Source organism: Streptopelia decaocto, assembly GCF_964273445.1.
Source record: "Streptopelia decaocto genome assembly, contig: HAP1_SCAFFOLD_2300, whole genome shotgun sequence".
Taxonomy (NCBI): Eukaryota; Metazoa; Chordata; class Aves; order Columbiformes; family Columbidae; genus Streptopelia; species Streptopelia decaocto.
The window spans coordinates 1-13,397 of NW_028117263.1; the positions used below are offsets into that span (position 1 = coordinate 1).

Here is a 13,397-nt window from a genome sequence, read left to right on the forward strand (position 1 = left end):
GGTCAGGGTTGGGGGGGTCAGGGTTGGGGGGGTCAGGGTTGGGGGGGTCAGGGCTGGGGGGGGGTTGGGTGGGATGGGGGAGGGGCGGGTGGGGGAGGGGTCTCACCATGTCCAGGGGCTCGTTCCTCAGCACCCACAGCACGGCCAGCACCCGCGCGGCCGCGTCCATGGGGGGGAGGGTCTCCAGCAGCTCCCCCTCCCCCACCGGGGCCTTGCTGCGCGGGGGAGGGGCGCGCAGCACCGGGGGCATGTTGGGGGGGAAGCCCAGTTCAAACTGGGGACACAACGGGGACACCGGTCACAACGGGGACCCCCCCAGACACCGCGGGGACCCAGGAGTTCGGGGGGGGAACCCAGGAGTTCGGGGGGGCCACAAAGAGTGAAGGGGGACCCAGGAGTTCAGGAGGGACCCAGGAGTTCGGGGAGGGACCCAGGAGTGCGGGAAGGGACCCAGGAGTGCGGGAAGGGACCCAGGAGTTCGGGAAGGGACCCAGGAGTTCGGGAAGGGACCCAGGAGTTCGGGAAGGGGGGGGACCCAAGAGTTCGGGGAAGGACCCAGGAGTTCGGGGAAGGACCCAGGAGTTCGGGGCGGGGGGGGACCCAGGAGTTCGGGAATGGACCAAGGAGTTTTAGGGGGGACCCAGGAGTTCAGGGGAGGGACCCAGGCATCCGGGGGGGGACCCAAGAGTCCAGGGCAGTCAGAAAGAGTGAAGGGGGACCCAGGAGTTCGGGAGGGGGACCCAGGAGTTCGGGAAGGGGACCCAGGAGTTCGGGGGAGTCACAAAGAGTGAAGGGGGACCCAGGAGTTCGGGGAGGGGGACCCAGGAGTTCGGGGAGGGGGACCCAGGAGTTCGGGGAGGGGACCCAGGCGTCCGGGAGGGGACCCAGGAGTTCGGGGGGGGGGACCCAGGCGTCCGGGCTGACCTGGCCGCTGTTGGTGGCCGCGTGATGCGCTGAGCAGGTGTAGATGATGGTGGTGACGAAGGTGACGAGTTGGGGGACGGACGTGAGCGCCGAGGGGACACCTGGGGGGTCACGGGGGGTCACATGGGGGGATCCCGGGGGGGGGGGGGTCCATGGGGTCCCATAGGGGGTCCCATAGGGGTCCCACAGGGGTCATGGGGAGTCCCATGGGGGTCCCATGGGGGTCTCATGGGGGTTCACATGGGGGTCACAAGGGGGTCACAAGGGGATCATGGGGTTCTCATGGGGGGTACCTGGGGGTCCCAATGAGGGGGGGTCCCAATGAGGGGGGGGTCACAGGGTGTCCCATGGGGGGTTCCTGGGGGTCCCAATGGGGGGGTCCCAATGGAGGGGGGGCCCCAATGGAGGGGAATCCCATGGGGGGGTCATGGGGTGTCCCATGGGGCTTCCCATGGGGGGTCTCAATGGGGGGGAATCCCATGGGGGGGGGGCACGGGGCATCCCATGGAGGGGGTCCCAATGGGGGAGGTCCCAATTGGGGTCCATGGGGGGGAAATCCCATGGGGGGAATCCCATGGCGGGGGGAATCCCATGGCGGGGAATCCCATGGCGGGGAATCCCATGGCGGGGAATCCCATGGCGGGGGTCTCAATGCGGGGGGGGGGGGGGGTCTCATCGGGGGGTCCCATGGGGGGTTCCTGGGGGGATGCCAATGGGGGGGTCCAATTAAGGTCCCAATGGGGTGTCCCGGGGGGGGGTCCCAATGGGGGGGGTCCCATCGGGGGGGTCACCTGAGCGCTGGCGCCCCAGGAAGCCGCGCCGGAAGATCTCGGCCACCCAGGCCTGCAGTTCGGGGTCCCCCCGCACGGCCTCGTCGCACGAGTAATAGTGACACACGACCCCCCGCACGAACCTGCGGGGACGGGGGGGGTGCCACCCGGACGCCTGGGTCCCCTCCCGAACTCCTGGGTCCCCTCCCGGACGCCTGGGTCCTCTCCCGGACGCCTGGGTCCCCTCCCGGACGCCTGGGTCCCCCTTCACCCTTTCTGACCCTTCCCAAACACCTGGGTCCCCCCTCAAACTCCTGGGGTCCCCTTCACCCTTTGTGACCCCTCCCGAACTCCTGGGTCCCCTCCCGAACTCCTGGGTCCCTCCCCCCAGAACTCCTGGGTCCCTCCCCCCAGAACGCCTGGGTCCCCCCCCCCGAACTCCTGGGTCCCCCCCCCCGAACTCCCGGGTCCCCCCCCCCCGAACTCCTGGGTCCCCCCCCCGAACTCCCGGGTCCCCCCCCCCAGAACTCCTGGGTCCCCCCCCCGAACTCCTGGGTCCCTCCCCCAAACTCCCAGGTCCCCCCTAGAACTCCTGGGTCCCTCCCCAGAACTCCTGGGTCCCCCCTCACCCTGTATGACCCCTCCTGAACGCCTGGGTCCCCCCCCCGAACTCCTGGGTCCCTCCCCAGAACTCCTGGGTCCCCCCCCCGAACTCCTGGGTCCCCCCCCCCGAACTCCTGGGTCCCCCCCCCCGAACTCCCAGGTCCCCCCCCCCGAACTCCCAGGTCCCCCCGGACGCCTGGGTCCCTCCCGGACGCCTGGGTCCCACCTGCGGATGGCGGCCCAGATCTGCGCGGCGTCGTGCCCGAAGTGGTACCCGGGGGTGTCTTTGACGCGGCGGCGCCGGAGGTCGCGCGGCAGCACCAGCGCCGAGTACCGCAGCGACCGCAGCCCCCGCGCCAGCAGCGCCAGCAGCCCCCGGCGGCCCAGGGACACGGCCTGCGGGACGCGGGGTCAGCACAAACCGACCCGGATCGGCCCAAAACGGCCCAAAATCGGCCCAAAACGGACCCGAATCCAACTGGAATGGACCCAAATCCAACCGGAATGGACCCAAATCCAACCGGAATGGACCCAAATCCGCCCAAAACGGACCCAAATCCAACTGGAATGGACCCAAATCCAACTGGAATGGACACAAATCGGCCCAAAACGGACCCAAATCCAACCGGAATGGACCCAAATCCAACCGGAATGGACCCAAATCCAACCGGAATGGACCGGAATCGGCCCAAAACGGACCCAAATCCAACTGGAATGGACCCAAATCCAACCGGAATGGACCCAAATCCGCCCAAAACGGACCCAAATCCAACCGGAATGGACCCAAATCCAACCGGAATGGACCCAAATCCGCCCAAAACGGACCGGAATCGGCCCAAAACGGACCCAAATCCAACCGGAATGGACCCAAATCCAACCGGAATGGACCCAAATCGGCCCAAAACGGACCCAAATCCGCCCAAAACGGACCCAAATCCAACTGGAATGGACCCAAATCCAACCGGAATGGACCCAAATCCAACCGGAATGGACCCAAATCGGCCCCAAACGGACCCAAATCCAACTGGAATGGACCCAAATCGGCCCAAAATGGACCCAAAACGGCCCAAAATGGACCCAAATCCAACTGGAATGGACCCAAATCGGCCCAAAATGGACCCAAAACGGCCCAAAATGGACCCAAATCCAACTGGAATGGACCCAAATCGGCCCAAAATGGACCCAAATCGGCCCAAAATGGACCCAAATCCAACCGGAATGGACCCAAATCCAACCGGAATGGACCCAAATCCAACCGGAATGGACCCAAATCGGCCCAAAACGGACCCAAATCGGCCCAAAACGGACCCAAATCCAACTGGAATGGACCCAAATCCAACCGGAATGGACCCAAATCGGCCCAAAACGGACCCAAATCGGCCCAAAACGGACCCAAATCCAACTGGAATGGACCCAAATCCAACCGGAATGGACCCAAATCGGCCCAAAACGGACCCAAATCCAACTGGAATGGACCCAAATCCAACTGGAATGGACCCAAATCGGCCCAAAACGGACCCAAATCGGCCCAAAACGGACCCAAATCCAACTGGAATGGACCCAAATCGGCCCAAAATGGACCCAAATCGGCCCAAAACGGACCCAAATCCAACTGGAATGGACCCAAATCCTCCCAAAACGGACCCAAATCGGCCCAACGTGGACCCAAATTGGCCCAACGTTGACCCAAATGCAACCGGAATGGACCCAAATGTGGACCCAAATCCACCCAATGTGGACCCAAATCCAACTGGAATGGACCCAAATCGGCACAACGTGGGCCCAAGTCCGACCGGAATGGACCCAAATTGGCCCAAGATGGACCCAAATCCAACCGGAATGGACCCAAATCGGCCCAAAATGGACCCAAATCAGCCCAACGTGGACCCAAATCCAACTGGAATGGGGAGAAATCCGTCCGGAATGGAGCCAAGTCTGACCGGAATGGAGCCAAGTCCAACCGGAATGGGGAGAAAAGGACCCGGAATGGGGAGAAAAGGACCCGGAATGGACCCAAGTCCAACTGGAATGGAGCCAAGTCCAACCGGAATGGGGAGAAATGGACCCAGAATGGGGAGAAATCCAACTGGAATGGACCCAAGTCCAACCGGAATGGGGAGAAATGGACCCGGAATGGGGAGAAATGGACCCGGAATGGGGAGAAATGGACCCAGAATGGGGAGAAATCCAACTGGAATGGACCCAAGTCCAACCGGAATGGGGAGAAATCCAACTGGAATGGACCCAAATCCAACTGGAATGGACCCAAATCCAACTGGAATGGGGAGAAATCCACCCGGAATGGAGCCAAGTCCGACCGGAATGGGGAGAAATGGACCCGGAATGGACCCAAATCCAACCAGAATGGACCCAAATCAGCCCAACATGGACCCAAATCCAACCAGAATGGGGAGAAATCCACCCGGAATGGACCCAAGTCCGACCGGAATGGGGAGAAATGGACCCGGAATGGAGCCAAATCCAACCGGAATGGGGAGAAATCCACCTGGAATTGAGCCAAATCCAACCGGAATGGAGCCAAGTCCAACCGGAATGGGGAGAAATGGACACGGAATGGACCCAAAACAGACCCCAAATCCACCCAAAATCCACGCGCATCTGCCCCCAAATCCATCAGAAATCCCCCAAAATGCCCCAAAATGCCCCAAAATGGTACCTGGTCGAAGACGCCCCCCGGGTTGAGCAGGAACTTGCGCGCCAGCGTCCCCACGTGCACCGTGAACCGCGTGTGCGGCAGCAGCAGCTGCGGGCGCCCGGACGCCTGGGTCCCCGGCCCCGGACGCCTGGGTCCCGCCCGCACCCCAAAACCAGGGGACACCCACACCCGGACGCCTGGGTCCCTCTATACCCCAACATTTGGGTCCCCAACTCATCAACATCTGGGTCCCTCTATACCCGGACGCCTGGGTCCCACCCACACCCCAAAACCAGGGGACACCCACACGCGGACGCCTGGGTCCCTCTATACCCGAACGCCTGGGTCCCTCTATACCCGGACGCCTGGGTCCCTCTATACCCGGACGCCTGGGTCCCTCTCTACCCGGACGCCTGGGTCCCTCTCTACCCGGACGCCTGGGTCCCCAACTCCTTGACATCTGGGTCCCTCTATACCCGGACGCCTGGGTCCCCAACTCCCGGATGCCTGGGTCCCCAACTCCCGGACGCCTGGGTCCCCAACTCCCGGACGCCTGGGTCCCCAACTCCCGGACGCCTGGGTCCCTCTATACCCAGACACTTGGGTCCCCAACTCCTGGACGCCTGGGTCCCCCTATACCCTGATGCCTGGGTCCCCAACTCCTGGATGCCTGGGTCCCCAACTCCCGGACGCCTGGGTCCCTCTCCACCCGGACGCCTGGGTCCCTCTCCACCCGGACGCCTGGGTCCCTGCCCCCCCCGTTTTGGGGTACCTTGTAGAGCGGGTGCTGGGGGGGCAGGTGGCGCAGGGTGCAGAGCGCGAACGCCTCCCCCAGCAGGTGCGCCCGCAGCAGGTGGCTCAGCGCCTCGTGCACCTGGAACTCAGCACCGCGCACCCAAACCTTGGCCAGGAGCCACGTCCCGGGGGGGTCCCCGGGCAGGAAGATGGGGGCGTCGGGCCCGGGGTGCTGGGACAGCTGGGGGGGACACGGGGGGGTCAGCACATAGCGCCCGGACGCCTGGGTCCATCCCCGGACGCCTGGGTCCCTTGCACCCGGACGCCTGGGTCCATCCCCAGATGCCTGGGTTACTCTGCACCCGGACGCCTGGGTCCCTCGTGCACCCATGTCCCAGGGGGGAAAATGGGGGTGTCAGGGCTGGGGTGCTGGGAGAACTGGGGGGGACATGGGGGGGTCACCATGTTGAGCCCGGACGCCTGGGTCCATCCCCGGACGCCTGGGTCCATCCCCGGACGCCTGGGTTACTCTGCACCCGGACGCCTGGGTCCATCCCCGGACGCCTGGGTCCCCCCTCAGACACCTGAGACCCCCCAAAGAGTGGGGTCCCCATAACCTCTCTCCCAACACCTTAGACCCCCCCAACATTGGGGTCCCCACCCCTCCCCGGACGCCTGGGTCCCCCCCCGAACGCCTGGGTCCTCCCGGACGCCTGGGTCCCCCCGAACTCCTGGGTCCCCCGTTTTGGGGTTACCTGGATGGCAATGGGCAGCAGCCACCCTGAACCCCCAGACCACTCCCCCACATCCCAGAGCCCCCGAACTCCTGGGTCCCCCCAAACTCCTGGGTCCCCCCAAACTCCTGGGTCCCTCCCGGACGCCTGGGTCCCCCCCGGACGCCTGGGTCCCCCGTTTTGGGGTACCTGGATGGCGATGGGCAGCAGCTGCCCGTCGGGGCGCTGGTGCAGGAGGCACAGGGGGGCGGCCACGTACGTGGGGTGCCCGTGGATCAGCGCCGTGGGGATCCCGTCCAGCACCCCGTAATCCGCCAGGTAGATGTTGCCTGCCTGGGGGGGGGGTGGGGGGGTCACCCGGACGCCTGGGTCCCTTCCCAGAATCCTGGGTCCCCCCCTGAACTCCTGGGTCCCCCCCGGACTCCTGGGTCCCCACCTGAACTCCTGGGTCCCCCCCAGACTCCTGGGTCCATCCCAACCATTGGGGTCCCCACTGCTCCCCAAACTCCTGGGTACCCCCCCGGACGCCTGGGTCCCTCCCGGACGCCTGGGTCCCCCCAACCTTACACCCCCCAACCATTGGGGTCCCCCCCAAACTCCTGGGTCCCCCCCAACCATTGGGGTCCCCCCCGAACTCCTGGGTCCCTCCCAGACTCCTGGGTCCCCCCCAACCTTAGACCCCCCAACCATTGGGGTCCCTCCCGGACTCCTGGGTCCACCCCAACCATTGGGGTCCCCACCACTCCCCAAACTCCTGGGTACCCCCCCGGACGCCTGGGTCCCCCCCAACCTTACACCCCCCAACCATTGGGGTCCCTCCCGGACTCCTGGGTCCCCCCCAACCATTGGGGTCCCCACCACTCCCCAAACTCCTGGGTACCCCCCTGGACGCCTGGGTCCCCCCCAACCTTTGACCCCCCCAACCATTGGGGTCCCCACCTAGACTCCCGGTTCCCCCCCGGACGCCTGGGTCCCTCCCGGACGCCTGGGTCCCCTCCCAACCTTAGACCCCCCAACCATTGGGGTCCCCCCCGAACTCCTGGGTCCCTCCCGGACACCTGGGTCCCCCCCAACCTTAGACCCCCCCCAACCATTGGGGTCCCCCCAGAACTCCTGGGTCCCTCCAGAACTCCTGGGTCCCTCCCCGAACTCCTGGGTCCCCCCAATTTTTGGGGGTCCCCCCTCACCTCCATCTCCCGCTGCAGGGACGTGTGGGGCCCCAGGCTGGGCGCCACCATTTGTGGGGTGACGGGGAAGTTGGGGGGCAGGCGCTGGCAGCGGCGCAGCAGGACGGGGTTCACCCCGCTCAGGTACTGCGCCCCGAAAAACGCGTCGTCCCGCCAGTGCTGCAGCACGTACTCTGCGGGGCCCGGACGCCTGGGTCCCTCGGACGCCTGGGTCCCTTTTGTCCCCCCCACCCCGGACGCCTGGGTCCCTCCCAGAACCCCCCACGTTCCTCCCGAACTCCTGGGTCCCCCCACATCCCACCCAGACACCTAAGTCCCCCCCATGTGTCTCCCACCCGGATGCCTGGGTCCCTCGGATGCCTGGGTCCCTTTTGTCTACCCGTGTCCCCTCCCGGACGCCTGGGTCCCCCCATAACCCCCCACGTTCCTCCCGAACTCCTGGGTCCCCTCCCAAACTCCTGGGTCCCCCCATAGCCCCCCACGATCCTCCCGAACTCCTGGGTCCCCTCCCGAACTCTTGGGTCCCTCCATAGCCTCCCACGATCCTCCCGAACTCCTGGGTCCCCTCCCGAACTCCTGGGTCCCTCCATAGCCCCCCATGTTCCTCCCGAACTCCTGGGTCCCCCCAGAACCCCCCATGTTCCTCCCGAACTCCTGGGTCCCCTCCCGAACTCCTGGGTCCCTCCATAGCCCCCCATGTTCCTCCCGAACTCCTGGGTCCCCCCAGAACCCCCCATGTTCCTCCCGAACTCCTGGGTCCCCCCATAGCCCCCCATGTTCCTCCCGGATGCCTGGGTCCCCGCCATGTCCCCAAGTGTCCTCATGTCTCCCCAAGTTCCCCCATGTCCCCCAATGTCCCCAACGCCCCCATTATCCCCATGTCCCCCCCAATGTCCCCAATTCCCCCCATGCCCCCCAAGTTCCTGATATCCCCCCATATCCCCAAGTCCCCCAATGTCCCCAGTGACCCCAATATCCCCCCATGTCCCCAAGTCCATACGTATGACGGGGCAGGGCAGACACTGGAACAGCCGCGTCAGCCCCTCCATGCTGGGCCACGAGTGGGGACGGTCCAGTAGCCCCCGGAGCTTGGACACGAGCAGCCTGGGAAGGGACCCAGGCGTCCGGGAAAGGGACCAAAAAAGTTCGGGGAGGGGACCCAGGAGTTTGGGGCGGAACCAAAGTTCGGGGTCGCGGGGGCAGAGGGGGGAGGTTTAGAGGTGGCACCGAGGCGCCTAGGGGGACCGGAAGTGATGTTACACCGAGGCAAATGGGGGCGGAAACGGGCGGTTTGGGGCTCCCAATTGGATTTTTTGGGGGGGAGGGGGGGGACAATGGGGAGACATGGGGACAATGGGGGTCACTGGGGGACACTGGGAGGGCTCTAGGACCCTGGGGGGACACTGGGACAGGGGGATATGGGGACAGAGGGACATTGGGGGGATATGGAGACAGACATGGGGCCATTAGGGATATGGGGACATGGGGCCATTGGGGATATGGGGGGACAGTGGGGACATTGTGGGGACATTGGAGGGACATTGGAGGGTCATGTGGACAGTGGAAGGATGGGGGGACATTGGGGGGGACACAGGGATATGGGGACAGGGGGACATTAGGGGGACATGAGGGATGTGGGGACACTGGGGACCATGGTGGGGAGACACAGAGATGGGGGGAACTTCAGGGTCAAGTTCAGGGCAGGGTCAGGTGGGGTCACTCCAGGTCACAAGCAGCAGGACCTGGGTGGGGGGAGTGGGGGGGGTGGTTCAGGGCCAAGTTCAAGGTCAGGGCGGGGTCAGAGGTCACTCACCCGCTGCCCCCCCGCAGGTAAAAGGCGGCGGCTTTGGGGAGCGAGTAACAGAGATCGGGGTCCGGGGGGGTCCCAAAGGGGAGGGACCATGGCAGCCCGGGGGCGTACGGGGCCAACCTGGGGGGGAAATAGGGCTTAAATACCCCCCCGGGGGCAAGAAAGAACCCCCAGGGGGCAAATAGGGGCAACCTGGGGGGTAATAATGGGTTAAATACCCCCCCTGGGGTAATAATGACCCCCCATGGGGCAATAACATCACGCTAGAGAAGGAAAGACAGACAGTTGGGGGGACCCAGGAGTCCGGGGAGGGGAGGGACCCAGGAGTCCGGGGAGGGGAGGGACCCAGGAGTCCGGGGAGGGGAGGGACCCAGGAGTCCGGGGAGGGGAGGGACCCAGGAGTCCGGGGAGGGGAGGGACCCAGGAGTCCGGGGAGGGGACCAAAAAAAGTTCGGGTCGGAACCAAAGTTCGGGGTCGCGGGGGCAGAGGGGGGAGGTTTAGAGATGGCACCGAGGCGCCCGGGGGACCGGAAGTGATGTTACACCGAGGCAAATGGGGGCGGAAACGGGCGGTTCGGGGCTCCCAATTGGATTTTTCTGGGGAGTTTGGGGGGACCCAGGAGTGCGGGGGGGACCCAGGAGTGCGGGGGGGACCCACCGGAACCGCCGTCGCTGCTGCACGAGGTAACGTTGCCGGATCCGCCGCAGCACCGGGTGACGCTCCTGGGCCAGTGTCTTCGCTGGGGGTGACACCGTCAGGGACCCCGGCATCCGGGGGACCCAGGAGCTCGGGAGGGGGACCCAGGAGCTCGGGAGGGGGACCCAGGAGCTCGGGAGGGGGACCCAGGAGCTCGGGAGGGGGACCCAGGAGCTCGGGATTCTCCCCCAGTCTCCCCCATAGAGGACCCAGGAGTTCGGGGAGGGGACCCAGGAGTTCGGGAGGGGGACCCAGGAGTTCGGGAGGGGGACCCAGGAGTTCGGGATTCTCCCCCAGTCTCCCCCATAGAGGACCCAGGAGTTCGGGAGGGGACCCAGGCGTCCGGGTTTTCCCCCAACTCCCCCCATAGAGGACCCAGGAGTTTGGGGAGGGGACCCAGGAGTTCGGGATTCTCCCCCAACTTCCCCCATAGAGGACCCAGGAGTTCGGGGAGGGGACCCAGGAGTTCGGGATTCTCCCCCAACTTCCCCCATAGAGGACCCAGGAGTTCGGGAGGGGACCCAGGAGTCCGGGATTCTCCCCCAATCTTCCCCATAGAGGACCCAGGAGTTTGGGGGGGACCCAGGAGTTCGGAAGGGGACCCAGGAGTCCGGGATTCTCCCCCAGTCTCCCCCTTAGAGGACCCAGGAGTTCGGGAGGGGGACCCAGGAGTTCGGGATTCTCCCCCAATCTCCCCCATAGAGGACCCAGGAGTTCGGGAGGGACCCAGGAGTTCGGGATTCTCCCCCAACTTCCCCCATAGAGGACCCAGGAGTTTGGGGGGGAACCAGGAGTTCGGGAGGGGACCCAGGAGTTCGGGATTCTCCCCCAACCTTCCCCATAGAGGACCCAGGAGTTTGGGGAGGGGACCCAGGAGTCCGGGATTCTCCCCCAACTTCCCCCATAGAGGACCCAGGAGTTCGGGAGGGGACCCAGGAGTCCGGGATTCTCCCCCAATCTTCCCCATAGAGGACCCAGGAGTTCAGGAGGGACCCAGGAGTCCGGGATTCTCCCCCAGTCTCCCCCATAGAGGACCCAGGCGTCCGGGGAGGGGGGGACCCAGGCGTCCGGGGAGGGGGGGACCCAGGCGTGCGGGTGTCACCCACCTGTCCCCTCGGGCAGGTCCCACTGCCCGTACCCCACCAGCCAGCGGTACCAGGGGAAGTGGAAGGGACCCGTCTGCTCCTCGTCCCCTTCGTCGCCGTCCCCGCCGTCCCCGATGTCCCCAAGGTCAATGTCACCTTCATCCTCCTCCTCCTCCTCCTCCTCCTCCTCCTCCTCCTCGTCGCCCCCGTCGTCCTCCTCGGTGTCATCGGGGTCGCGCGGGGCCGAGAACTCGGACACCCCGTCGTCGTTGTCGTCGGCGTCATCATCATCATCATCGATGTCATCGTCACTGTCGCTGTCGTCCTCGGCGGGGCCGGGCGTGGCCGGGGGCGTGGCCGGCGGAGGCTCCGCCCCTTCCGGCCACACCCGCAGGGTCTCCAGGAGCCAGCTGCTCTCGGGGAGGCCCCCGAAGGGCGATTTGTGCAGCTGAACCAGCAGGAGGCGCCCCAGGGGGCGGGGGCAGGGCACCCGGAACTCGCTGCACTGCGGGGGTGGGGGACAGAGGGGGGCGGGGTCACGGGGCGGCCACGCCCCCCCCGGGGTGATGTCATCGTGGGGGGTGATGTCGTCAAGGGGGGGGATGTCGTCGTTTCACCGTCACCGAGTTATGACGTCACCGTCACAGCGTTCCGATGTCACCGTCACCGAGTTATGACATCACTGCCACCGTCACCGTGTCGTGATGTCACCGCGTCATGACGTCACCACCACCGTGTCACCGTCACCGCGTTCTGATGTCACCGTCACCGAGTTATGACATCGCTGCTACCGTGTCGTGATGTCACCGCGTCATGTTATGATGTCACCGTCACCGAGTTATGACATCGCTGCCACCGTGTCGTGATGTCACCGCGTCATGTTATGATGTCACCGTCACCGAGTTATGACATCGCTGCCACCGTGTCGTGATGTCACCGCGTCATGTTATGATGTCACCGTCACCGAGTTGTGACGTCACCGTCACCGTGTCGTGACGTCACCGCCACCGTGTCGTGACGTCACCAAGTTCTGATGTCATGGCCACCGTGTCACGGTCACAATGTTATGACGTCACCGTGTTACGATGTCACCGAGTTACGACGTCACCGTCGCAATGCTGTGACGTCACAATCACCTTGTTCTGATGTCACCGCCACCGTGTTCTGATGTCACCATTGCCTTGTCATGACGTCACTGCCACCATGTTATGACATCACCGTGTTATGACGTCACCACGTTATGACGCCACCATCACCGCGTCACGATGTCACCGCCACCGTGCTCTGACGTCACCATCACCTTGTTATGACATCACCGCTACTGTGCTACGACGTCACCATCACCACGTCATGACGTCACCATGTTATGATGCCACCATCACCACGTTATGATGTCACCGCCACTGTGTCACCGTGTCATGACGTCACCGTGTTATGATGTCACCGTCACCAGCCCCTGGGGACACCCGCAGTGTCACCAGCCACAGCCCCACGTCCCCAAGTCCCCCCCAGTTGTCCCCTCAGCCCCCAAACAGGGGACCCAGGCGTCCGGGTGCCCCCACCCCCCCAGAAGGGACCCAGCCCCTCTCAAAATAAGGGACCCAGGTGTCCAGGTCACCCCATTAAAGGACCCAGGCGTCCGGGTATCCCCCACCCCCCTATAGGGGACCCAGGAAACTGTGTGTCCCACACCCCTAATAGGGAACCCAGGCGTGCCCCACCCACCCCAATAATGGACCCAGGAGTCCGGGAAGGGGACCCAGGCATCCGGGATGGGGACCCAGGAGTTCGGGGGTCTGGGTGTCCCCAATAAAGGACCCAGGAATCCGTGTGTCTTCCCCCCCCAATAAGGGACCCAGGCGTCCGGGGGAACCCACAAGTTCGGGGCGGGGGGGGACCCAGGAATTCGGGTATCCAGCTGTCCCCAAAAAGGGACCCGGGCGTCTGGAGGGACCCAGGCGTCCGGGGAGGGGGACCCAGGCGTCCGGGGAGGGGGACCCAGGCGTCCGGGGAGGGGGACCCAGGCGTCCGGGGAGGGGGACCCAGGCGTCCGGGGAGGGGGACCCAGGCGTCCGGGGAGGGGGACCCAGGCGCTCGGGAAGGGACCCAGGAGTTCGGGAGGGGGACCCAGGCGTCCGGGGAGGGACCCAGGAGTCCGGGAGGGGGACCCAGGAGTCCAGGGAGGGACCCAGGCGT

The 13,397-nt window shown here is 65.4% G+C and overlaps 1 protein-coding gene across 1 annotated transcript; it reads right to left on the reverse strand.

The window, feature by feature from the left end:
• Positions 1-54: 54 nt before the first annotated feature.
• LOC309451820 (polyunsaturated fatty acid lipoxygenase ALOX15B-like) lies at positions 55-11,699 on the reverse strand (the record flags this gene model as incomplete). The annotated part of the gene is made up of 12 exons (XM_082076517.1): positions 11,223-11,699; positions 10,078-10,159; positions 9,423-9,539; positions 8,610-8,713; positions 7,610-7,782; positions 6,612-6,755; positions 5,726-5,929; positions 4,975-5,061; positions 2,524-2,693; positions 1,716-1,837; positions 925-1,025; positions 55-274 (listed from the first exon to the last, which is right to left on the reverse strand). Coding segments are annotated over exons 4-12 (1,270 nt in total), but the record flags the coding sequence as incomplete, so codon positions are not given.
• Between the last annotated feature and the right edge of the window lie 1,698 nt (positions 11,700-13,397).